General features: G+C 47.0%; 1 protein-coding gene across 1 annotated transcript in view; it reads left to right on the forward strand.

The window, feature by feature from the left end:
- The window catches only part of ABCC12 (ATP binding cassette subfamily C member 12), a 599,698-nt gene that overhangs the window by 282,327 nt on the left and 290,009 nt on the right, over nt 1–27,362 (forward strand). The window contains exon 20 of the mRNA XM_069217731.1: nt 3,223–3,429. Coding sequence (XP_069073832.1) covers nt 3,223–3,429 — 207 coding nt within the window. The remainder of the gene's footprint in view (nt 1–3,222; nt 3,430–27,362) is intronic.

The following is a 27,362-nucleotide window of genomic DNA, read 5'->3' on the forward strand; positions in this document are numbered from 1 at the left end:
TGCGATCAGAAACAAAAACAGTAATTACCCTTTGTTGACACACTACAATGCGATACACAGAATCACACATCTAAGTCAGATGAAATTTCATGCAGTTGGAATAGCCCCAGAACTTCCAAGAGGAGGTGACAGAGTCCAAAGACTGAGAAAATTAGAGACTAACTGGATCCACAAACTTATGGCTGTTGACCAAAGACTAAATTTAGATCGGGAACTCCATGTGTTTTTGGATGACAGGTTAAATATTGTGTTCTATATTGACTGTATTTATTGTAGCTATCCTCTTTTCCATCAAGTCTATGTACTTATTTCTTCACATACACTTATTTTTATATAATTTGTTCTTCCCCTTGTGTGATTATACATGTATTTGTTTACTCATCCTCATAAACTTGCAGTTTCTGTTTTATACATTTAGGGCCATATACTAAAATACACAATTGGTCTAAATGAGGCCATTTCAGTTTATTGTTCTGTACATATGATAGGTTCTCTTTGTTAGAGCTTTTTGTGATCTGGAACATACGTGCTTCAGATTGCTTACATGGTCTGAGTTCCATACTCCATTCCTTTATTGTCACGTCTTGGTTTACATTTCTTTTATGACTCTTTCTCTCTCTTGGCTTTGATTACTCTCCTTTTGTGCCATAGTGGCTTGGCCAAATTTTTCTTCTGATGACCACAATTTTATTTTTCAAATTCCTGGTCTTCCCTACACTATATTTGCACTGGTCGTTCATACACTTTGTTTCAAACTGCACTGGATACCCAGTACAGTGTTTTACTACTGATTCCAAGATAGTGCTTTTTTTGCCTGTTGAATTCACGGTACCACGCTAACAATTTCAGTTGAGATTTTATACTAGTAACTAGTCTTTGACTTCAGGCACCTCCATTTTAGAGCTTTTGCTAACTAGCTTGACTTGGCGGTAACTCTAGTATTACTCGATGGAACACACATCATATACTTGTTATGGCCTACTCCATTTCAAGACGGCACCCATTTGGCGTGTTCACAGTCCAAATTGTAGCTGTAGAGTCCTCTTTTTGTTTCTTATCAACCTACTACTTATGCATTCATTTATGCTATCGGCACTGTCACTACTCTGCCAGGACTCAACCGACTCTGAATTCAGGTTAGTTATGCGGGGTTCACTTGTGCTGGGGGAAGACACTTTATGTACTTTTGTGCCATTATTCACTGTTTACTTCGTGTAACAGGTCTCTTTACACTTTTTATAGTGCTACTTGGAGGCTTATCAGGGCCTCGTCTTCACTCACATTTTGCTCTCGTCCAATACATTGGGAAACTGGAACCTTAATCATATGCAATGTTAACACTCACAACTCATAATCACTTGTATAGTGGCTTTGACTACAGGCATGAAGTACTTTTTAGCTAACACGTATGCCAGGTCAAAGAAGTTTTTTACTTTTAATTCCAATGCTCAGATAATCAGTATTGCATCAGGGTGTTTATTTACTTTTTCTTTTTACCCTTCCTTTACCATTTCTTTTGCAGATGCTTTTTCTACAAAGTGAGACCTTTTTACAAGTTTGCTTTCTGAGGTAACAGACCTGAGATTTCCCTTACTGGTATTTCTCCTTTATGTTGATTGGACCACAATCTTAGGCACATACTTCCAGAAGTTAGCCATTTGGCCATTGTCTTCACACAATATTGGTGTGCGCTCAATTATCAAGGGCACTTATCACCTCAGATTTACTAGTTTTCTGTTTTATTTAGTGCACATTCAGGTGCAGTCTGTTTGATTTGTTCCTTGTATACATTTTGATAATACTGACAAGTCTAATTAGTGAACTTTGCATCCTTGAAAAAGTTGTTTACAAGACGAAACACTAGTTGGCTGCCTTCTTCTTTTGTATTACATCCTTTGTGTTGGATTCTAAATTATGCATAATGAACAATTAATGGGCTTGTTTGATGAATTGACCACCTAACACTGTGTTTGTGCTATAGATCGACTTGTATTATTTAGCTTTGTGAGAGGTTTCTCCCAAAGGCGCTGTACACTATACTGGTTGCATAGTGTCTTAACCTGTTGAGCACTCTTTACTTTACTCAATGACATTAGACTATACCTGTGTTGTAGGAGATGTGGAGTTTTCATCCACTGCTACCAAAAGATTTGCATTTCTTGATAAGATCTATAAGCATGGTTTGTCTTCTTCAGAATGGTGATGGATAGATTGATTATAGTGTGCTACCACCTACATCATGTTATGCCAAAATATGTGAAATTTACAGAGTTGGTCAATCCCTATCCAAGAACCTGGTGGAAATTGATGCTTAAACAAATTATGATGGGATTCATGAAGAATCTGAGCACCAGATCAGCTTAATAATTTTGGGATGGTTGCTCTCTATCTCCTTTTACCATACCAATATATCTATCCTTCGTGTTGCCGGTGTACAATCTGATGCTGAATTGATTAATATGATATTGCTTAATTACAAGAAATTCCTGGGTCTTTGTTTGTTGTAATGACTGGTTTGTGGCCAGCAACAAAAATAAAATTAAAAAATACACAGGATTGAACAAACACTTCAAGTGAATGGAAGCAAACACATGCAACATTTTTAAGAAATTTCCTTTTTGCACAGTCTAAAGGACTAATAGAAATATTACCCTTTCTATGGTAAACTGTGACATCACTATCTCTCAGTTTCCGAACCGTTGTATTTACTTTATTAAAACGTAATTAGCTGTAGGCATATCAACTACAGACAACATCTTTGATGTAAATATTTTAGTTTTCAGCAAATGCCGACTGCCCCTTCAGATCACAAGGCCAGTCCAATAAGGCTGTCAGGTACTGCGGCTAATCTGTTGGTTTTTCCAATCCAATAAGGCCTACAAACATGCTCCTAAATTTAAGCCAATATGATAAATTGTAGAGTGGCCAATCAGATTGCCTGTTAGCTTACATACTATGAGACCTTCCTGGACTAGAAGGCGCGGGGGCATCCTGTGTAGTTCATGAAGACGTTCTTGGGTTGAGTATAGGGCACTAGTGTCTGAACCTTAGGATTCTGCTCTAGAGTGGGTGTTGTGATATGCTGATTAAGTTTACTTTTCAACATTTTGCCCCCTGTGTTGCCTAACACAAGTTTTCAAAATTGTGCATGTTTTAGCTTCACATTCAAATCTACTTTTGCACTAGATGTTTTGATTAAAAGTTTGTATTTCTGTTTTGTAGAGAAATTGCAGTACATCTAGTAATGAGACTTCTGCACCAGTTTGCAATCCGCAAAGCATAACCGAAAACCCTAACTTGAGCTTTTACCAGCTAATCTACGGAATGACAATAGTGGGAATGATTGTCTTCAGTGTCATTAAAGGATATGCTTTCACAAAGGCCACATTAAAAGCCTCTTCAAATCTGCATGATAGTGTGTTCTACAAGGTACAGTAAAAACACAGGTACTCATTTATTAAATGAAGTTTGCAAACATTGTTATGTGTGGATTATAAATGTGTAGTAGGGTATTACATAAGCTGTTCAAATTAGTCCACATGTAAAACTTGAACTCTTAAAATGTGTCAACATGTAAAACTTAAAGTAATCTGTTTTGCTGCTATCCTTTAGCATTTGCAATTTGACCTCGAACCAATCATGGCTCAGAAAGTACTTCCTTAGTTAGGCTTCTTTAAATTCACTCAAATGATTCAAAGCCACTAACTTTATTTTATTACTTAATAGCTCTGATACTTACTACTCTTGTTCTGACCAAAACACCAAGGCTTCCGTCTCACATTCTATACAACATGAGAATAAGTCATCATATTGGTTGTATAATGGAAAATAAACACCAAAACATGGAAGGTGACTAGATTTTTAGATTTACACAGGGCTTTTATCCTCACCTCTTTCCTGAAAATTTGAAGCATCACGAGAAAAGGTTACGGTTCAACATGCCCCTATAGTTAGGCGTTGTTACGACCTGTACATTCCTTTTTCAAAATGGGCAAAAGAAAAAGATGTGGATGTTGGGAATTCCACTAATCAGGTCTTTCCTAATGGGCTCAGCATATTTCATAGCTGCCAAGTTTTCAGATTGCTTATGTGTGACATTTCCATAGTTTTAATGCACATATGAGTAACATTGAAGGATTGAAAGTGTGATACGTAGAGTGACAGTTTCTCATGAGTAAAACCAAACAATAAAGTAAACAGGTAGAGATAAATATAAGATACTAAACTCTTTTGATTAGTGAGAAGCTTTAAGAGTCTCTTGAAACTGCTCTAAGACCCGTGAAAGCGAAGCTTAACACATGCTTTATAATGAACAGAAAGGGCTAGATGTACTAAAATGCAATTTTGTATTTCCTAAGTAGCAACTTCATAGAAATGCAAAATTCTATGTACAAAGATACTGATTCCCTAATAGCGATACCTACAAAGTAGGAGTCACTATTAGGAAATCGCAAATAGGAATCCCGTGCCATTTGAGACAATGGGGCGGTTTTGCATTTTCCAAATAGCGATTTCCTCACTATTTGGGAAATGCAAAACCAAGGATGACCATGGACAAAAGGCCCCCCCTTGGTGCACCCAAAAATAGTGGTTCAAATGTAGAATGCATATATGCCAAAGGGGGTTGTGTGCGCTCTATTGCACTTTAAAACAAGCTTCTTGATGTGCTTTTTTAAAATTGCACATGGTTACCATTGACTTGACGATTTAGAAAATGCTTTGTAAATCTGAATAGGAATAGCAAATAGGTAATCCCTATTTGCGATTTCCTATTCAGAGGATCACAAATTGCAATTTCTTCAGAGTAGAAATCGCAATTTGCGATTCTTTAAAGGGCTTTCTTTGTACATCAGAAAAGCCCATTTTGCATTTCTTAATGGCCCGAAATAGAGATTCAGACCATGAAGAAATGCAAAACGCCTTGTGCATCTTGCCCTTAACCTCTTCATGGTTGCACCAGCCTAATTATACAATGTGTAATACATTAGTTACTATTCCTCATTTCGCCAACCAATTTTCCAGTGTGGTATGCTAAGCTAAATGATTCTTCAGGTAAATTGAAAATCAATGCTCTGTTCCAGTGAGCACAGTCTTTTTTTAATTTAAATTGCAACCCAGAGGTCTTGGCTTTTTAAATTTTTATATCTTGTGCAGTAACGATGACCATGTTGAAGAGTGCCCAAATAAGTTACTCTCAAGAGTCTGAGATCTCATGCTCCTACAATAATATCAAGTACACACCTCTTTACCACTTAAGAGCAATTTTTTCAGCTGTGAGGGAGAAGGTTCTGTAGCAGCCAGGCTGCCCAAGTTCTTGCCCACATGCTGTATACTTCTACTGTAAAATTGTCAGCCCTGTATATCGGCTCACTGCTGTGCATGCGTTGGCCCTGTAGTAGGAATTCGAGCAATGTGACAAGGCCTTGATATTTTTTTAAACTACATAATCTATTTTTATTGTAAGGCAAAATTGGCATTAACAAGTTACAAAAGTCAAAGCTTAAAAACAGTCATAAACAAGTATGGACATGGTTATAACACTTGTTGTGAAATGTAAAATTGATGTTTAAAGTTCCGTTCGAGGGAGGCCAGTCTTGGCCTTTTATTTACACTTGTCAGCGCGACCTTCTCCAGTGGTCGGACAGCAGTGTGGAAAAACAGAACGTCCGTCCTCTGCCTCAGTGCTGGATCTGGTGGACTCCAGGGCCAATCAGACACAGTGTAGTCACAGTGGAGAAGGTCTTGTGCGTTAAAATAACAGGCAAGGCACCTCCCCACCATTGTGTTCATGACCAATGGCTGTGCTGATGTGAATGCTGAATTCTTATCAATTAATTTCATATATCATGAGTTGAGAATTTGCATAGAATTAGACTGATAGTAAAAATAATGTGCGACTTGGAAAATGTGCCCAGTTGAGTGGCCGTCATGAATACGTAATGCTTTTAGAGAATGCATATTAATAATTATTCAAAGTGTATGTGTAGAGAAATTATAGTAGTATGTTATATTGATGATTTAATGTAATGTACTTGCTTATTATTTGTAGGCCTTAAGTTAGCAAGGTTTGGGCCTAGTCTGCACAGCTTCATGTTAAGGTGCAATGTCTGAAAAAAATCATGGGAATGTATGTCAAGAGAAATAGTGATGTATTGTTCACACTGTGTTGACCAAACGTTTAGCAGATTTCTTTAACTTCCTCATGAGAACTGCTTACTAGAATGTCTTGCACTAGCAGTCGCTACTTTGTAAAGTTTGTTGTGTGAGACAGCAATGTTCCCAGGAACCAACAATGGATGCATTAAGTGGAGTACGGATTGTTACAAGAATGATACCCAAGGACCTGGCCGATGCAAACAGGAGAAGAGGAGCCAATCATCAATGTGTGAAAGACAGTTTAATTATATCTTAGATTTGTGGTTTAAATCTTATTGGATTGACTGTAAACGTATGATTTTCTGACCAATTACAACGTGGGAAAATCTTTAGGAGATTTTAACATAGCTCGACTGCACAAAGAACGAGGGCACCTTTTCTATTTTGATATCCTCCGTAAAGGTTCTGTTTGAGGAGCTGAATAGTTCCTGATGCCTTTATTTTTAACTTTAACCTTATAGCTTAACTGTTAATGGTTGATGCTGACCCTTAGAGATTGCTTCTTAAATGGTTCAGATTGCTTGGAGACCCCTGTGTCTGAGCCATTTCCTTTCATTGTCCTTTTGCTGCAGATAAACAGACGCGCAAACACCCGCAGACACGCACCACGCATACACCCAATCACTCACACTGGCATACACTCAAACTTCCCGACATGCTCGCACACATTCTTACACACAATCACACTGACATGCAGACACACACTCACTTCACCATTCTTACACACATTCACTCACACACATACAATCACACAAGGAACACAACACACACAGACCCATTCACACACTCACTCACACATTCATGCACACACTCAGACACACACACACAAAAAGCACCCCCACCTTCCCACCTCCTTCCCCTGTCGGAAGCCCAACTTACCTTGCAGCAGGAAGTCTTCTGGCAGGGAACGTGAAGGGGCACTGCTATCTCCAGCAGCGCCCTTCCAGCAGAACACCGGCAGGCCATATTACTTGTCATAATACAGCAGGCGGCGTTCTACAGGCATGACGGTGCTGGTGGTAGAAGCGCCACCTTAACACCGTCCACCACCATGAACACTGCCGGATTCCCGCCCTTCTTGTGGCGGACGTCCGGCAGTGCTCATAATATGGTGGGCGGATGGTAGCCGCGGTGGCTGTATTTTGGCAGGCATCACCGCAGCGGTAGGCGCTGTTTACCATCAAAGTCAAAATGACCACCTATGTCTCCCTAAGAACCTACCATGACTTTCCCAAAACCTTGGAGTTTACCAATGCTTGTTAGATGATGTTCTTGGCATTCTACTGACAGTGTGAATAGAACAGGTTTTGCGCTTGCACAGCTTAAGCAAATAGCAAGTGAATTGTGATGTTTGTGAGGGTTTAGGGGGTCTGCGTCCTCCAGATGAAGTTGTTTAAAGAGTTTGAGTACTCCAAAGTGTGATAACAGAGAAGTTGTTGAACTTCACATGTGTGTGACGCTTTGTGCTAAAAATTGTCCACATGGTTGTTAGTATATGGACCATGAGTGGTCTAAGACTCCGGAGTATTGAATAAGTGTAAGAGACACTTGGTTTATGTTGTAATTTGTCTGTTTAATAGATCAATCAGGCGTGGTTGACAAACTCAAGAGTGCATGTTAAAGTGAGTGGTAGGTTTTTTCGACTGAGGTTTGGTGAGTCCTATGTGCACCAGGAGGATCCAATGATCAGTTGAGAGTGAAATTTACTGGTTGAATTTTACTTGCGAGTCAGGGAAACTGAGATAGAAGGAGTATCTGTCAGAGTGAAAGGCCACAGAGATAAATCAGTAATGCTTCTGAAGCGATTGTGTTACCTATCTGTAGTAAACTGGCAAATTTGTGTATTGAATTTTACTTAGCGCTCGCAATTTTTGGATTTAGTTACCGTGAATCTGAGTTTAGGAGGGCAAGCCGAAACGCCTTGTCAGCTGCTGTATGTGTGAGTGTGACATCATTGGAGCTGCGCTGGGATAGGTCGGTTAGTGAGTAGGATCGTGAACGGATTGGTGGACAACTGTCAAGCGTAATTGGATGAGAAGGTAGGCGAACAGGATTTTGGGATTGAAAATCACTTCCTGATTAGATTGAAAGGAGCATAAATTACAGAAAATGAAATTTTTCAAAGCATTAAAGAGTGCCCTAGGGGGAGAAACGTTTATTCCGAGCAGAATGGGAGAAATTACACCACCAGATGATACATCCGTCCATGTTGTATTCGAAGAGCAGGGTGCTGCGCCATGTCTTTGGCTGAAAAAGTGGTGCAAAGAAACAGAGAGAGATGGGAGTTTAGCATTCCCTGCCCATGGAACATTTAATTTGAGGATTTTTGAGAACTTGAGGAGGGTGCTGTGTGATTTGAAACCTCAGTTTGAAGCATTAGCTATTTGGGAACTAGTAGACAGACAGCAATAGCATTTGACATTTGAGAGGAGAATGAGGAAAGCAAAGAAGACTTTCACTGAGGCGAGATGGGATACTGATTAAAAAGTTTGGAGAACTGAAACTTTACAGGGAATTAAGGTGTTTCCTGCACTTACACAAGAGAACGGGAACAAGGCTAGAAAAAGTACAAAGAAGTGGGATTCCTATCCTTCTGATGACGCGCAGAGATCGACAGAGTCTAGAAAGTCCTTAACTCACGATAAAGAATCAGATGATGACAAGTTCATTTTACCGTTACTGAGAAACTGTCCCCCATCATTTGCAGCACATGAGAAAGGTCCAAATACTAGTGCGGACCCTACAGCTCAGATAGCAGTTGAATCCACAGAGTCAGTTCAGGGTAGCAAAAGTGTACCAAATACTTCTGTGATTCAAATGCCTATGCCGCAGATTGACATTCCCAGAATTTACCCAGATATATCTATTATAAATATTGCAACAAGCTTAGTAGTGCTGACAGGATCCAGATAGAGTCTGCACCAAATTTGATGCCCCCAATGCAAGTACACACCATCCTGCGAAACACCTGCATAACAGGATCACAGACCGAGATGTCTGATTGATTGGTCAAAATACAGGAGTAATGTACCCGAGAGCGTCAAATTCCAGATTCAGTCTAGATGCAGTGTCAGTACCGGTCACCATAGGTCCAGTCATACCGTGGTTTGCCCAGGGAAATAACAGGAACAGTGAGCAGAAAACTTGAATCCGAGCGTAGAAGGGGAGAGATTTAATGAAAACGCCGTTATGATGACTCCCATGAGACCGACATTTGATGGAACCGGCCCGTTAATTGATTTGGGTTCTTTTACGACCCCTTCAAATAGTCAGAGGAGTTTCGAGATATGTTCCAGTCCAAATATGGTAACACCAGAGACCCTGAGCCTAATGTCACAGCAAGTGCCAGGTGCAAGTAATAACATCAATTCATTACAAGGTGTGACAGCTCAGCAGTTAACTGAATGGTTGGAGAAGCTGAGTAGCACCCAAGGTGATTCCAGTGGAGGAAGTGCCCTGAATTTGACCAGTCTTAGACTAGAAGCAGAAGACTTGATTGAAGGGACGACAGGGTTAGACAGAATTGACTCATACAGAGAAGACGAGTTGCGTTACTTGTGCCAGATGATTACCAACAAAGCAGGAATGGTAAATCAGAAATTGTTGGCAGGAAAATACGACATAGAAATTGAGAAAACAAAGCAGTTAAGGAGTAGTTACAGATTAGTATTTGACTCAAAGGACTTTGAGAACATTAGAATAACGGGAATGAAAAATCACATTAGGGAATTAGTTCAGAGCATACAAACTTGGGGAGCATTAGATAAGTGGAAAGGCAGATGGGTGAAGAAAAGAGACAAAAGGAAAAGGAATTCTGGGGATCCTACTGTAATAATGCAGCAGTTCGAAGACCCAGTGAAAAAATTACCAATGAGAGAAATTCCGGGAGGAAATTTTGTCCATGTCTCTTGGATCGGAAGTGACACACTGTCATTCACAAGTGATTATCCTAGGTTGAGAGAGAAGCCAGTGGAGTGGTACCAGCGAACAGATAAGTTTGCAAAAAATTGCAAAATGCTTGTGGAAAGATTTGAACACCCTTTTAGAAATGGTGGTTCCAGCAGACTTGTTGGTCGAGTGCAAGAGGAGTGCAGATTGGCCTACAAAAGAACCTCAGAGAGATCCAGTCACAGGTGCACCATCTCCTGAAATATTATTATAAGGTGATTGAATTTTTGAAAATGAGAATTTTGCCCAAGAATATAGATTGCCAGAGAATAGACAGGATGGCTCAGGAAGACGAAGAGTCAATACATGTGTAGTATGAGAGGTTGTTGCAAGCGTTTAAATATTACAGTGGTACTGAAACAATTAAGGTGAAAGACATGATTAATTTTGTGTTCAGATTTGTTGAAGGATTGAGACCTGAAATTAGCCAGATAATTAAGAGTCATTTGATTTGTGGGCAAATGAAGCCAATTGACGAAGTGTTGCTGCATGCAAAGTACTGTAGTGACGATATTGAGTGGAAGCAGAGAAAGTTGAAGAAGAAGGCAATGGTGATGCAGTTTAAAGTGGCACAAACAGGGATGCAGGAAAGTTTTCTACAACAGCAGCAGCAAGGAAACATGTGGTTGCAGAACCAGGTGAAAGGTAGAGGTAGAGGTGGAATTGGAAATGTGAACCGTGGTCCTGATTTGAGGTCAGTTGTTGTTCAGAATGATAGGCAAGGAATGAAGATATTGTTACCATGTCACCTTTACGGAGGCCTCGGACAATAAAAACGGGAGTGTCTGATGTTAGGTCAGGAAGGTTTTGTTCAGCAAACAAATGAAATCAATTCTTTCCCAAATATGAGAGAACCAAGAAAGAAAGGTCAAAATCTGAATTTCCAAAACAATGTAAACCCAATGCAACATTTTCAGCCCATGCAACAAGTGCAAATGCCACATTTGCAGGTGCCCCGCTCGCGGCCAATGCAACCTCAAGTGCAAATGGCACCTAGCCAACAAATTCAAATACCTCAAGCCCCAGTGGAACAGCAACAGGTGATCCTTCCTCAGCAGGTCACGAGTCAAAGGTTTAACCAAAGTAATAACACAGTACACCATTTCCCGTTACACAGTGAGGATGACGCGAATGATGATTGGGTGAGTGAAAGTTCAGATGAGGAGGAATGTGTGTTAGCAGCTTAATTAGAAGTAGATCAGAAAGTTCCATATGTGAAGGCAAAAGAGATGGGTCACAAAGTCTCAGTTTTGGTTGACACAGGAGCTACATGCTCTACAGTGAAAACTGCAGAAGTTTCAAACGTGCCACTTTCAGGGAAGACAGTGCAGGCCGTAGGAGTTGCCAATCAGTATTGGACAAATCGAATCACAGAACCAGTTCAGGTTAAAATTGGAAATTTCAATGGGTTACACAAATTCATAGTTTGTGACTCAAGTCCAGTATCCTTACTAGGGAGAGACTTGCTATGTAAGACAAAGAGCTGAGCCAGTTAAGGTCCCACTCAATGCAAATGTGTTTTTTCCCTAGGTATCCCAATACACATGACACAGGACACAATTGAGGGGATTGCTCCTATAATTGCAGAATTTGTAAACCAAGGTGTTTTAATAGTTTAAAAGGAGTGCTGAGAAGCCCATATAATTCACTGATAATGGGATTGCGAAAGCCATGAGGGAAATTTCGGATTGTTCAGGATTTGAGGAAAGTGACAGGGGAGGGGGGGAGGGAAAAGAGAGTGACACACACACGCAACATGCAATACCTCCACCCCCACCCTCACCCACAACACCATACACACAAATACATGCAGCAACATTACATATACACCCCCCACCCCCTGGAAGAATGCAAGGAAAAAATTAAATGATTGTAACAATTGTAATCATCAAAAATCTGACAGTGAAAGTTCAAAATTCAGTATATATGAATATGTACACCAACTACACAAATCCGGATAGTGTACCAATCATTGTCCGTGGACCAGTGTTCCCAAAATGCATGGGTGAAGCCCACACAAGATACCTGACTAGAAACAGAGAGAACACTGCAAGGGCATCAGATGGAAAATAAACAGGCACCTCAGGGGGAAGGGAAGGGGGGCACATCAGCCGGATAAACGCACAATGCCACTGCTGCACGAGGGGGCTCCATGCCCAATGCTGTATCCTGGGGAGTGCAAAGCCACAGTCTCTCAAGTCTTTCCAGTGGGTGGTTTGCCCACTGCTTTATCCTGGGGAGTGCAAAGCTACAGTCTCTCAAGTGGATAACAGTCTCCACTGGTTCTGGAGGGGGCCTTGTGCCCAGAGTGCTTCATCCTGCCAAGGACCTAGGTAGAGGATGTGATTCTCCACTGGTTCTGGAGGGGCCATGCCCAGAGTGCTTCATCCTTCCAAGGACTGAGGTAGTGGATGTGATTCTCCACTGGTTCTGGAGGGGGCATTGTTCCCAGAGTGCTTCATCCTGCCAAGGACTGAGGTAGTGGATGTGATTTTCCACTGGTTCTGGAGGTGGCATTGTGCCCAGAGTGCTCCATCCTGCCAATGACTGAGGTAGTGGATGTGATTCTCCACTGGTTCTGGAGGGGGCATTGTGCCCCGAGTGCGTCATCCTGCCAAGGACTGAGGTAGTAGATGCCTTTCTCCACTGGTTCTGGAGGGGGCATTGTGCCCAGAGTGCTCCACATGCAGTGTGGCCGGTCCCATCCCCTCACCTGGGTGTGTGTGCTACGAGATTGCCTAGGAACAGGTAGCATGATACGCCATGGAGGCAGAGACATACCCCACACTGCTGTGGCTTCGCCTTCCACCTGCAGGTACAAACAGTGATGGAAGTCATGCCTCATGGAAGCTGGGCAGGGTCCAGGAAGTCTCCTCCAGCCACTGTCCGAGCATGTTGCGGGGCTGGTGGTGGTGCTTGCGGCGGTGTCTGTGGCGGCAGTGCTGGCGGTGGTGCATGTGTCAGCACCTGTTGAGGGACACAGTAGGATGTCTCTTGCAGCCTCGGACGGCTGCCCACTGGCGAAGAAGCTGGGGACTGTTGCTGAGGCTGCAGACGTGCCAGTGGTGGTGCAGGTGGCTGTGCAGGTGGCGGGGCTGGTGGCTGTGCAGGTGGCGGTGCTGGTGGCAGCGCAGGTTGCAGTGTTCGCCGCTGTACAGGTTGGTGTAGTCGTGGACAGAAGGGGTGACACTAGTCCCTCAGTCGGTGCCGCTGTGGCCTCTCCTGACCTGCTCTTCTGCTTTTGTCCCTTCCCCACCTATGATGGTGCTGCAGGTGTCTTGCCACTGTCCCCTTTTGTTTTGGCTGAGCCCTTAGTGGCTGGTAGGTGCAGCTTCTTCCTCCAGGATGTGGGCACCTTCTTCACCTTGGCATGTGACAGCATGTTCTTGCCCTTGCTACGTGGCACACTGACAGCCATGATGGGTGGTGCACTCAATGACCCCGCAGTTGCTGGTACCACTGTGCCTGGGGATTTGGTGGCTGAGGTGCTGGGCTGGGACCTGGAAGGCCCTAGGGGAGGGACGGGGGGAGGTGAAGGGAAGAGGTCAAAGTTTGTGAGGAAAAGGTTTTTAGACACACTGGGATGGGAAGATGGAGGGGGTTTGGGAGTGGAGGAAGAGGTACTGGTTGTAGGAGGTGTACATTTGCTGAATTTGGGTGAAGGTGCATGGGCCCGAGGCTGTTGTGAGGAGGATGGCTGTTGGGTGGGTGTGTGCCTGCGTTTGTGTACTTTAGGAGGTGGGCTCACAGACACACTGGGAGAGGACACTGGGGATGTGTGCATGGTAGTGGGGGTGGTGATTGCGTGTGATCAGTGTGTGGTGATGGGCGTGATGGTGATGGGGGTAGTGGCTGAGGATGTAGTGCATGCAGGTGTGAGTGGAGACGAGACGTAGAGGAGGAGGACGTGGAGGAGGGGGACACAGTGGAGGCAGTGGATGTTGCTGTGTCTGCATGGGTATGGTGCTTGTGTGAGTGCTTGTGGGATGTGTGGTGCTTATGTTTGCCATTTCCACTTTTGTGTGTTGATGAGTGTGCATGCTGGTCTGATGGTGTGCTTGGGATAGGCTGAGGTATATGAGATTGGGTCGGGGTGGAGGAAGTTGGAGGGGGAAGCTGGACACAGGGACAATGGCTGCCATCAGTGCTGAGGCCAGAGCCTGAAATGCTCTCTGTTGGGCCGCCTGCCCAGAATGAATGCCCTCCAGGTATGCATTTGTTTGTTGAAAATGCCTCTCAGCACCCTGGATGGCATTCAAAATGATAGATTGCCCAACAGTGAGGGATCTCAGGAGGTCAATAGCCTCCTCACTGAGGGCAGCAGGGCTGACTAGGACAGGGGCTGAGGTGCCTGGGGCGAAGGAGATGCACACCCTCCTGGGTGAGCGGGCACAGGACACACGCTGATGTGCTGCTGGGAGGGCGGTGCTGGTAGGGGGGGTGGCGGCTGTACCTGTTGATATGGTGGGCATAGAGATGCCCGCCACTGCAAGGGAGCTCCCATCAGAGGAGAAGTCGTTGTCACTGGTGTATGCTCCTGTCCCCGTAGTGGAGCTCCTCTTGCCCTCTGTCCCATTGGTGGCTTCAGACTCCAATGCTTCACCCTCCAGGGCCAAGTGGGTTGCAGCTCCCTCCTGCTCCGGTGCCACTGCTCATCCACCAGATGATGCTATTGCACACAAGAACAGGGAGACAAAACAAAAAGGGGGGGGGAGACAGAAGAAAAACATGTTCAGTGCATGCAACACCACTACCATTGGCGGACACAACACACAGCGAGGAGCCCTCTGCACTAAGCCATTCACTAACAGTTCCTAGCAAATTCACATGCCCATGGGGTACGAGGCCTAAGCCCAATTGCTGCACACTTGGAAGTCACAGGAGCCTGACTAGGTGAAGATGCCTATTACCATTAGTGAGGTTGGGGTGCCAAAGAGCCTGCCTAACAAGGGACCTTGCCTTCCAAGGTGGCCATTGCCTAGGAGAACCCACAGCCCACCTCCCCCACCCAGACACCTTGTAATGCGCGCAGAGTCAGCTGAATGAGAGTGTACTCACCCCCTCGTGGCTACTGTGATGCTCTCAAGCGCCCATCCAACTCCAGATAGGCCACCGCCAGGATCCGGTACATCGGGGGGGTCATGGTGCGAAGGGCACCCCTTCCACGTCGGGAGGCCATCCCCAGCTGGGCCTCCGTCGTCTTCTTGCTCCAGTGCTGCAGGTTCTCCCATCTTTTACGGCAGTGGGTGCTCCGTCTATGGTAGACCTCCAGGGACGGACTTCCTTGGCGATGGCACGGCAAATACACTTCTTCTAGTGCGCGCTGACCTAGAGGAAAAGTGAAGTAAAAATGGATGTTTCTAACCCGTACATTCTGATGGATACAACTACCTGTGGATTCCTCACCTCATGAATACTCCCATGGCGCCAGCATTCGACGGAAATCTTCTTACTAGTCTCTGCACGTCGACGAGGACGTCACTGTCTCGCACGCGACGCCGTCTGACGTCATACAGGCAATAAGAGGTCCTCGACGACGTGCAGACGTCAGTTCCCTTTTTTCCGTGCATTCGAAACGGTTATCTTCGAGGGAGCAACTGTTACTCTTGCGTTTACAGTGTATATCTTGCTGCGTACTCTTTCTCTGTGGAAATAATGTCGCAGAGAAAGTCTGGATTTAAGCCTTGTCGTGAGTGTGGAGGCAAGATGTCGGTGACGGATCCTCATTCCGATTGCCTTTGGTGTTTGAGCTCCGACCACGACGTCTCGACTTGTGATTCATGTCAGCACATGAATCCGAAGGCCCTTAAAGAACGCGAGGCGAAGCTGTTTATGGCCAAGTCAAAGGAGAAGCATCACAAGAAAAAATCTTCTCCAAGACATCGGCGTCATCGAGACTCCCGGCGCCGTAGAGAATCTCGGCGTCATTCAAGGGAGGCTCGTTCCAGGTCTCCAGATCGGCGCCGGAGGACATGGGAGGTCAGCCCCACGGTGACGCCGCATCCTTCTACGCCGTTGCTCTCTCCGGCGTCTCCAACTTCGCCTGGACAGGCGTCGGTGATTGAGGTATTGGAGCCTCAAGTGTTTTCTCCGGCGCAGACGCCGAGGCCGGCGTCGGGGTCGCCTCCGAGTCAGGCACCCCAGTATCCGGCTTTTCCCACCCCTGGAGCCGATAGTTCCGCATTCTTGAATGCGATGTATGCCATCTTCCAACAGATGGCTCCAGGGGGTGCTCCGGCTGGGCCTTTGGCCTTTTCTTTGGGTGATCCTGCGCCTCTTCGGCCGGCACCCTTTATGCCCTTTCTCCCGTTTGGGAACGTGGGCTCGGCGCCAGTGTCGGCGCCGGTGGCCGCTCCGGTGGCTTCGGAGGGATTGGCCCCAGGGATTTCCATCCCGTCGACGTCGAGATTTCGGCCTGTGACTCCGGTGGGTCCATCCGTTTCAACTGCTCTTCAGTCGGCGCCGAAGTTACCTGTGGCGCCGGATGCGGCGTCGGTGGCTTCGGAAGATCGGCGCCGATCTCCGACTTCGGCGGAGGTATTGTCGACTCCGCGGATTGAGCAACGACTGCATTCAAGGAGGCGTGCTCTCCGGGTACTAGAGGAGCAGGAGTACCAACGAGCCCTAGAGGAAGGAGAGCTAGAGGACTCGGGTGATGGGCTGCGTGGACTGGAGTCGGCCAGTGGGCTGGACACTTCCCCTGAGTGGGACCTTTCGTCCCCGGGGGAATATACCGAGGAAGCTGCTTCCTTTCATACAGTGGTACGGAAGGCAGCTAGTTTTTTGGACCTGCCTTTGCCGGTGGTGGAGGCGAAACAAAACCTTTTGACAGAGGTGTTGCATCCGGCCTCAGCCGCGGCGGAGCCTCTATTACCTTTTAATGACGCTCTGCTGGATCCGGTTTTAGAGGTGTGGAAGAAGCCGGCATCTTCCCCAGCAGTTCACAGAGCCGTGGCCAGGAGGTATCGGACGGCTCCAACTGATCCTGGTTTCCTATCTAGGCACCCTACGCCGGAGAGCTTGGTTGTGCAGGCCTCCTGTTCGTCCAAGTCAGCGCCTGGTTCTTTTCCGACGGTGCCGGGGGACAGAGATTCAAAAAAGCTGGAGGCGCAGTCGAAGAAGATTTTTTCGTCCTGCAGTCTGGCTTTAAAAGCCACCAATGCAACCTGTATCCTGGGGAGGTATATTCATGCTCTGATGGATGACATCTCCTCTTCGTTTACAGAGCTTCCCCAGGGTCTTTTGGATCTTGTCTCTGATGCCCAGGCTGCTGCGACCCAAATTATCCAGACGGGACTGGATACCACCGACTCGGTAGCCAGAGCAATGGGCACAACTGTGGTGGAAAGGAGACAGGCCTGGCTCCGTAACTCGGGCTTTTCGGCAGATGTACAGTCCACATTGTTGGATCTCCCGTTTGATGGGGACAAACTGTTTGGGGCTAAGGCTGATTCGGCCTTGGAACGGTTTAAGGAGAGCAGGGCCACGGCTAAGTCGCTGGGACTCCAAGCTCCTTCTTCCACGGCCTCTTCCAGATTCTTCAGGAGGTTTCGTGGATTTGGGCGTGGCTCTTCCTCCTCTTCCTTTCGGGGAAGATATCAGCAACCTGCCTCTTCCCATCCCTATAGATCTTTTAGGGGGAGGGGTAGGGTCCGCACCAAGGGAGCTTCTCAGCAGCACTCTGCCTCTTCCTCATCCTCTGGCGGGGTGCAGCAGGGGAAGCAGCCTTAGGCTTCCACCATTTCCCACTCACTCCTCTCCTGTAGGGGGAAGATTACAGCATTTTCTCACCAAATGGGAGACTGTTACGTCGGACACTTGGGTTCTCAGTGTTGTGGGAAAAGGCTACACCCTTCCCTTTCGGGAGTTTCCGCCCCTCATCCCGCCCCGCCCTTCGTATTGTTCACAAGAACACCTCCTGTTGCTAGAACAGGAGGTAGAAGTCCTCCTTTTAAAGGGCGCGGTGGAGTTGGTCCCGGAGCAGGAAAGGGGTCAAGGAGTTTACTCAAGGTATTTCCTGATTCCCAAGAAGGATGGTCGTTTGAGACCAATTCTGGACCTGAGGATCTTGAATTGGTTCCTCAAGCAGGAAAAGTTCAAGATGCTGACCCTAGCACAGGTGCTTTTGGCGTTGAACATGGAAGACTGGATGGTGTCTGTCGACTTGCAGGATGCTTACTTTCATATCCCGATACTCAAGTCACACAGGAAGTATCTCCGGTTTGTGGTGGGATCGCAACACTACCAGTTTGCGGTCCTTCCGTTTGGTCTTACTTCAGCACCTCGAGTCTTCACGAAGGTGATGTCGGTGGTTGCGGCAGAGCTCAGAAGGAAGGGAATAGCAGTATTCCCTTACTTGGACGATTGGTTAATCAAAGCCAAGTCCCCGGAGCTTGTGTTGCGTCATCTGCAGTCAACAACCCAGTTGTTGTTCGACCTGGGCTTTTCGGTGAACGAGCCCAAATCTCACCTAGAGCCCTCTCAGCGCCTCCTGTTCATAGGGGCAGTACTGGATACAACATTGGGTCGGGCCTTTCCTCCGCCTCAGCGGATTCAAGATATTCAGGATTTGGTTCCAATGTTTCGAAATGGAGCGGTAGTTCCAGTCCTCAAGGTCCTTCGTCTGCTCGATCTTTTTGCCTCCTGCATTCTGTTGGTCACCCATGCTCGCTGGCACATGAGGGCTCTTCAGTGGTGCCTCCGAAGGCAGTGGTCTCAACACAGAGGGGATCTAGAGGGTACTGTCAAGATCTCCAGAGATGCTGCTGTGGATTTGAAGTGGTGGATTGCAAGCAACAATCTTTCACAAGGAAAGCCGTTCCAGCAGTCGCCACCAGTGGCCACAGTCATAACGGATGCTTCCACTCTAGGGTGGGGAGCTCATCTGGGGGGATCTGGAGATCAAAGGTCTTTGGTCTCCAGAGGAACAGATTTTTCACATCAATCTGTTAGAGTTACGGGCTGTACGTCTGGCTCTCAAGGCCTTCCTCCCTTCCCTTCGTGGTCAGTCGGTACAGGTCCTAACGGACAATACTACCACGATGTGGTACATAAACAAGCAGGGAGGAGTGGGGTCGTACCTTCTCTGCAGAGAAGCTCTTCGACTATGGTCCTGGGCAAAGGACCATCGGATTTGCTTGATAGCAAACCATCTGGCCGGAGTTTTGAACGTGCGTGCGGACAGTCTCAGTCGCCACTTCTCGGCAGACCACGAGTGGCGTCTCCATCCAGATCAAGTCCGTTTAATCTTCCAGAAGTGGGGGTTTCCTCGGGTAGATCTGTTCGCCACTCGAGAGAACGCGCATTGTCCGTTGTTCTGCAGCCTTCAGTATCCGATGCAGGAAGCGTTGGGGGACGCGTTTCAAATGACCTGGTGCGGCCAGTTGCTTTACGCGTTTCCTCCCATACCCTTGATTCCTCGAGTATTGAGGAAGATTCGCCAAGACCGGGCTCTAGTAATCTTAATAACTCCGGATTGGCCAAGGAGGGTGTGGTACTCCGACCTTCTCCAACTCTCAACGTGCCCGCCGCTCCGTCTCCCTTTCAGGGCAGACCTCCTCTCACAGTCGCAGGGGCAGGTTCTACACCCCAACCTCCAGAGTCTGCACCTACATGCCTGGAGATTGAACGGGGCAACCTGAGTTCCTTCTCTCTCCCGCCTGAGGTAGTGGATGTTATATTAGCGGCCAGGCGACACTCCACTAAATCTATCTACGCTAATAGGTGGTCTAAATTTGTTGCGTGGTGTGGAGAGAGGCAGATTGATCCCTTACATGCTCATCTATCGGACGTTTTGTCTTTTGCTCTATCTCTGGCGCAAAAAGGTTGTGCAGTGGCTACCATTAAAGGTTATTTATCGGCCTTGTCAGCCTTCATATGTCTTCCAGACCAACCATCTTTATTTAAATCCCCTATTGTTATCAGATTCTTGAAAGGTCTTCTAAATCAATATCCTCCAAAGCAATTCGTTATGCCGCAATGGGATTTGTCCTTAGTCCTGACTTTCCTTATGGGGTCCCCTTTTGAACCTATGCATTCTTGCCCCTTGAGGTATTTGGTTTTAAAAACAGTCTTCCTGATAGCTATAACATCAGCAAGGAGAGTGAGTGAGTTGCAGGCCTTATCAGTAAAACCCCCTTATACAACTTTTTATGGGGATAAGGTGGTGTTGAGGACCAAGGCTGCTTTCCTCCCGAAGGTTGTTTCACCCTTCCATTTGGCTCAGGCAATTACTTTGTCCACGTTCTATCCTCCGCCTCATCCTTCCAAAGAGGAAGAAAGACTGCACCGTCTGGACCCAAAGAGAGCGTTGAGCTTCTTTATCGATAGAACAAGGGATTTCAGGCTGGAGGATCAGCTGTTTATTGGATACGTGGGCAAGAGGAGAGGAAAGGCAGTCCACAAGAGAACACTATCCAGGTGGGTTGTTCTTTGCATTAAAATATGTTACTCTTTGGCAAAGAAGGATCCTCCTGAGGGCATTAGAGCTCATTCCACCAGAGCTAAGTCGGCCACTTCGGCCTTAGCCAGAGGTGTTCCTGTGGTCGACATCTGCAAGGCCGCAACTTGGTCGTCCCTTCACACTTTTGCAAAACATTACTGTTTAGATTCTGAGGTTAGAAGGGACGGCCATTTTGCACGGTCAGTGCTGCAGGATTTCTTGGTTTGACCATTTAGGCACCCGCCGCCGGGCGTGGTACTGCTTTGGGACTCTATTCATGAGGTGAGGAATCCACAGGTAGTTGTATCCATCAGAAGAACGAGTTACTTACCTTCGGTAACGACTTTTCTGGTGGATACATTAGCTACCTGTGGATTCCTCACGGTCCCACCCGCCTCCCCGTTGCCTTTATGGTCTTGCCAAGTAATCCTTGAGTGCGCTCCTCTTGGTCTTTGAGGGTGCAATAGATGTATATATAATATATTTATATATATATATGTGTATATGTGTATATATCTTTATGTATATACTTGGTGTGTGTATATATTTTAAAAGAGAGAGTTTTTTATATATATATATATATATATATATGTACATAAAAAGATTTACAGTTATTCATACAATGTGGTGTATTTTACAATATAATGGATGTTGCCTTGCTCTTTCATTGCATTGCCTGGTTGTTCTCATGCACGTAAAAAATGATTGGTACTGACGTCTGCACGTCGTCGAGGACCTCTTATTGCCTGTATGACGTCAGACGGCGTCGCGTGCGAGACAGTGACGTCCTCGTCGACGTGCAGAGACTAGTAAGAAGATTTCCGTCGAATGCTGGCGCCATGGGAGTATTCATGAGGTGAGGAATCCACAGGTAGCTAATGTATCCACCAGAAAAGTCGTTACCGAAGGTAAGTAACTCGTTCTTTCATCTCATGCATTGCCAAACACCTCCCACACTGGCCCTGCCATACATACACACACAATCATGACATGCTGGCCTATCCCCCTCCCCACCCTCTTCCATCCATGACACTCCATACACTCCGGTGCCATCCACCATGCTCACAGTGGTCTCACCTGTTTGTCTGGAGGACCGTACAGTTGCGTGTACTGGGGGAGGACCCCATCCTGCAGTTTCTCCAACTCCTCCAAAGTGAAGGCAGGGGCCCTTACCCAAGACACTGTAGCCATCGTCGCGTCAAGACACTGGTCACTGCAGTACTTGCAGTGTAGGTCCTCTCCTGTTGAAGGTCAGGTATCAAGTGAGTGAAAAGTAAGAAAATGGCAGTGACGTCTGCGGCAGTGCGTACCGTCACCGCCGGCGTACATCATCATTGGCTCCTGGGACCCATAGGGCCCAATGTTAACCAATGCTGAATTGCGCCATGGTCTTTGACCGCCCACCGCGACGGTGTACAACGCCAGCGCAGTTACTTAATTTCCCCTTGTCCCACCTTACAGGTCAGGCAGCCAACATTTCAGGGGGCCACATGGGATGGATAAAAACGGTGTCACACCTATCTAGGCCGGGAATACAGACAGATACTGACACATTGCGATTTACCAACGTTTCAGCAAATAACACATTCTGATACCTCAGTGTTGGATGACCTTCTGCTCGCTATTCTCCTCCATAGGGCACGTCTTTCGGGCCAGGTGATGAGATGGCGGCATCCTCCGGTGTACAGACCCCTGGTGGACCTGTAGACAATGGAAGAGAGACACATCATAATCACATATAGACTTGATCTTGCAACAATCATGGAACCGTGTGCCCAGTTAGAGCCAGACCTGATGTCAGCTATCCGCCATCCCACAGGAATCCCCCCTCTAGTGCAGGTTCAGTCTGTACTCCATTTCCTGGCCAGTGGGTCTTTTCAAACCACAGTGGCCATGGCATCGGGGATGTCCCAGCCAATGTTCTGTAACGTGTAGTCCAGAGTGGTATCTGCCCTGCTGAAACACATGCACAGCTACATCGTTTTCCCACAAGTGGAGGATTTGCCCACAGTGAAAGGTGACTTCTATGCCCTGGGACATATCCACAACATCATTGGTGCCATTGATGGTAAACATGTGGCATTTGTATCCCCTCTGCAGGAATGAACAGGTGTTCAGAAACCGGAAAAGCTACCATTCGATGAATGTGCAGATGGTGTGTTTGGCAGACCAGTACATCTCCCATGTGAATGCCAAGTATCCTGGCTCAGTGCATGACGCTTACATTTTGAGGAATAGTGTTAGACCTGACAGCCTTAGGGTGGTCACCCCTAACTTTTTGCCTGCCTATCTCCATTTTTTGGACACTCTTTTTGCTGGTTTTTAGACTCTGCGCACTTTACCACTGCTAAACAGTGTTAAGTGCATATGTTCTCTCCCTGTAAACATGGTAACATTGGATCATACCCAATTGGACTATTTAATTTACTTATAAGTCCCTAGTAGAAGGCACTATATGTGCCCAGGGCTTGTAGATTAAATGCTACTAGTGGGCCTGCAGCACTGAGTGTGCCACCCACTTAAGTAGCCCCTTAACCTTGTCGCAGGCCTGTCATTGCAAGGCCTGTGTGTGCAGTTTCACTGCCAAATTGACTTGAAGGTACTTGCCAAGCCTAGAACTCCCCTTTAACTACATATAAGTCACCCCTAAGGTGTGCCCTAGGTAACCCATAGGGCAGGGTGCTGTGTGGGTAAAAGGCAGGACATGTACCTGTGTAGTTTACATGTCCTGGTAGTGTAAAACCCCTAAATTAGTTTTTACACTACTGTGAGGCCTGCTCCCTTCATAGGCTAACATTGTGGCTGCCCTCATACATTGTTGGCGTGGTAGCTGGTGATCTGAAAGGAGTAGGAAGGTCATATTTAGTATGGCCAGAATGGTAAGACAAAATCCTGCTGACTGTTGAAGTTGGATTTAATATTACTATTTTAGAAATGCCACTTTAGAAAGTGAGCATTTCTCTGCAATTAAATCTTTCTGTGCCATACAATCCACGTCTGGCTCGGTTTAGTTGACAGCCACTTGTGAATTCACTCAGACACACCCCAAACACAATATACTCAGCCTCACTTGCATACATCTGCATTTTGAATGGGTCTTCCTGGGCTGGGAGGGTGGAGGGCCTGCTCTCACACAAAGGACTGCCACACCCCCTACTGGGACCCTGGCAGACAGGAGTGAACTGAAAGGGGACCTGGTTCACTTCTAATTCACTCTTTGAAGTCTCCCCCACTTCAAAGGCACCTTTGGGTATAAAAACAGGGCCTCTGCCCTACCACCTCAGGCACTTCCTGGAGAAGAAACTTGTAACCAGAACCTGCATCCTGCCAAGAAGAACTGCCTGGCTGCCCAAAGGACTCACCTGACTGCTTTCTGTGAAGGACTGCTTCCTTGCTGTTGCCTTGCTGCTCCCTGGCTGTGGTGAAGAAGTGCTCTCAAAGGGCTTGGATAGAGCTTGCCTGGTTCCTGAAGTCTCAGGACTAAAAAGACTTCTCTCTTGCAACTGGACTCCTTGTGCGGCGAAAATTAGACGCACAGCTTGCTAAAACCGATGCACAGCCTGTCCCGCAGTGAGAAATTCATGCAGCTCGACTTTGCAAGGAAAAGATCGATGCGGCGCCTGCGTTGCGGCTGGAACTTAGACGCACGGCCCACCAGATCGACGCACAGCCAACTTGGGATGACGCAGCCCAACTTCCAGAGGGGAAATCGACGCAGCGCCTGCTGTGCGGGAGAAATTTCCCCACAACCCCCACCGGAACGACGCAGAGCTTGTCACAAGCCCAGGATTCCATACACAGACCCCGGGGCGTCTGAAAACCCTGCAAGCCGAAGAGCATCCACAACCGAGCGCCGGAAATCGATGCACAGCCGTCCCTGCGTGGAAACTAAACGACGCATCGACCGAGTGCGGCCCAAGAAATCGACGCACACCCCTTTGTTTCCACACTTCTCCTTCTCTGCGGCCCTTTGCGGAGATTCTTAATGCGAACCAGGTACTTTGTGTTTGAAAGAGACTTTGTTTGCTTTTAAAAGTCTTAAGACACTTTATATCACTTTTCAGTGATACCTCTACATTTACTTATTGCATCTTTGATCATTTTGACCTGCAATAATCCAGATAAATATTATATATTTTTCTAAATACTGTGTGGTGTATTTTTGTGGTGCTATATAGGGTTATTGTATGATTTATTGCATGGATACTTTACACATTGCCTTCTAAGTCAAGCCTGACTGCTCAGTGCCAAGCTACCAGAGGGTGGGCACAGGATCATTTGGATTGTGTGTGACTTACCCTGACTAGAGTGAGGGTCCTTGCTTGGACAGGGGGTAACCTGACTGCCAACCAAAGACCCCATTTCTAACAAATAGCAGCATCCCTTATGTGATGGGGCAACTCCTGAGGCACCGTGTGTGGCTAATAGGTGAGGCCAAGGTCCCAACACAGTTGACATAGCTGTCTGGGTATGGGGTTGTCCCTAAGGGTTAGTGTGTGTCTAACAGTTGTCCCTTGACATTTGCAGGTGACTCTGGTTACCCAAACCTGTCATGGCTACTGACCCCAGTGAGGAATCCCAGGACAAGGGCAGAGGAACGCTACAATGAGGCACATGGGCGTACTAGGAGGATTATAGAACGCACCTTCGGCCTCCTGAAGGCTGGATTCCGGTGCCTCCATCTGACAGGTGGCTCCCTATACTACTCACCGAATAAGGTGTGCAAGATAATCGTGGCCTGCTGCATGCTGCACAACCTGGCTTTGAGACGCCAGGTGCCTTTTCTGTAGGAGGATGGGCCAGATGGTGGTCTTGTGGCAGCTGTGGAGCCTGTGGACAGTGAAGAAGAGGAGGCAGAAGAAGAAGATGTCGACAACCAAAACAACATCATCATGCAATACTTCCAGTGAGACACAGGTAAGAAGATGTAACTGGTTCTCACATCTCATACTATTGTTGGAGCTAGCTTAAGTCTGTCATTGTCACTCAGTGTATGGACCCTGACTTGTTACTTTGCCTTTCCATTTCACAGATCTGGGTCCCACTTTGTGCCCTCTACTATGTTTACTGCTTGCCTACAGCTGTGTTATATTGATATGTGAACAAGTACATTGACATTGCTATATTCCAGAGGTTTTGCAATTACACATTTGTGAAAGCACAGACAGACTCCAGATTGTTTTGTGATTGAAGTGTGTTTATTTCTGTGCACATAAGTGGAGGTGTGTGTGAAATGGGCTGGGGTGATGGTGGAGGAATGTCCATGGTAGAATCCAGTCTATTTGTTTCACAGGTGCATTGTCCAGTGGGGCATAGGAAGTTGAGCAATGGCAGTTTAAGGTGGACAGGGTGACAAAGTGGGACGGAAGGGTGACATTCAGGGGGGGTCTTATTTCCTGGTGGGGGTCATGGCAATGTTCTCTGTCTTGTTCCTAGATCTCAGGGACCGTTTGCGGGGTGGTTCTCCATCTGCAGGGGGTAGGGTGCTGGCGGCCTGTTGTTCCTGTGGCAGTGCCTCCTGTCCACTAGCGCCGGCGGAGGTGGAGGGCTGTTCATTATCCAGGCTAGTTCAGGGGCCCGTTGGTGTGCCACTGTGTCCCTCCTGGTGTTGGGAAGGTCTGCCAGCACCCCTGCAATGGTGACCAGGGTGGTGTTTATGGACTTCAAGTCCTCCCTGATCCCCAGGTAGTGTTCCTCCTGCAGCTGCTGGGTCTCCTGAAACTTGGCCAGTACCGTGCTCATGGTCTCCTAGGAATGATGGTAAGCTCCCATGATGTTGGAGAGTGCCTCATGGAAAGTTGGTTCCGGGGGCCTGTCCTCCCCCTGTCGCACAGCAGTCCTCCCAGCTTCCCTGTTATCCTGTGCTTCTGTCCCCTGAACCGTGTGCCCACTGCCACTGCCCCCAGGCCCCTGATCGTCCTGTGTTAGTGGGGTTGCCTGGGTTCCCTGTAGTGGTGGACACACTGCTGATTGACGTGTCCTGGGGACAGAGGGATGGGCCCCCTGGGTGGGTGCTGTGGTGGTGTTTCCTGAGGGGGGAGGTTTAGTGGTGGTTTGTGACTGTGTCAGGGGAACCGCCTGTCCCGCGGTCCCTGATGGGCTGGGCTGGTCATCTTGATCCAGGCGTGCAGAGCTGCTGTCATCACTGTGGGGCTCTTCTGTGGGGGGACTGGATATGTCTGGCTCCTCCTGTCCGGTGACATTGGGTAGGGGTCCTGTTGGGGTGTAAATGCATAGTTATTGTATCTGTGTGTGTCATCTTGTGCAGTGGGTGAGTGACCCTCTATTCCTGTGCTTGCATTATTGTATTGGCCCTTGTGTGATTGGTGATTTTGGGGCATGACCGAGTCTCTCTACTGGACATGCTTTGGTGATGGGTGTCTATGCATTGGGGTTACATGCAGGGCTTGATTATGGGATGTGTGGGTTGTGTTAGTGGGGTATCTGTGGTTTGTTGGGGTGATGGGTGTGAGGGTGGGAGTATGTGATGGCATGCAGGTGAGGTGTGGGGGATATATCAGTAAAGATTTGCCTTACCAGAGTCCAGTCCTCCTGCTACTCCTGCGAGGCCCTCAGAATGCATGATTGCCAAGACTTGCTCCTCCCATGTTGTTAGTTGTGGGGGAGGAGGTGGGGGTCCACCGCCAGTCCTCTGTACAGCAAACTGGTGTCTGGATATCACGGAACGTACCTTCCCCCGTAGGTCGTTCCACCTCTTCCTGATGTCATCCCGTGTTCTTGGATGCATTAAATCGTCGACAATTCTGCGCCATAGTTCCATTTTCCTTGCAATGGATGTCTGCTGAATCTGTGATCC

The sequence above is a fragment of the Pleurodeles waltl genome, chromosome 12, assembly GCF_031143425.1.
Source record: "Pleurodeles waltl isolate 20211129_DDA chromosome 12, aPleWal1.hap1.20221129, whole genome shotgun sequence".
Lineage (NCBI taxonomy): Eukaryota > Metazoa > Chordata > Amphibia > Caudata > Salamandridae > Pleurodeles > Pleurodeles waltl.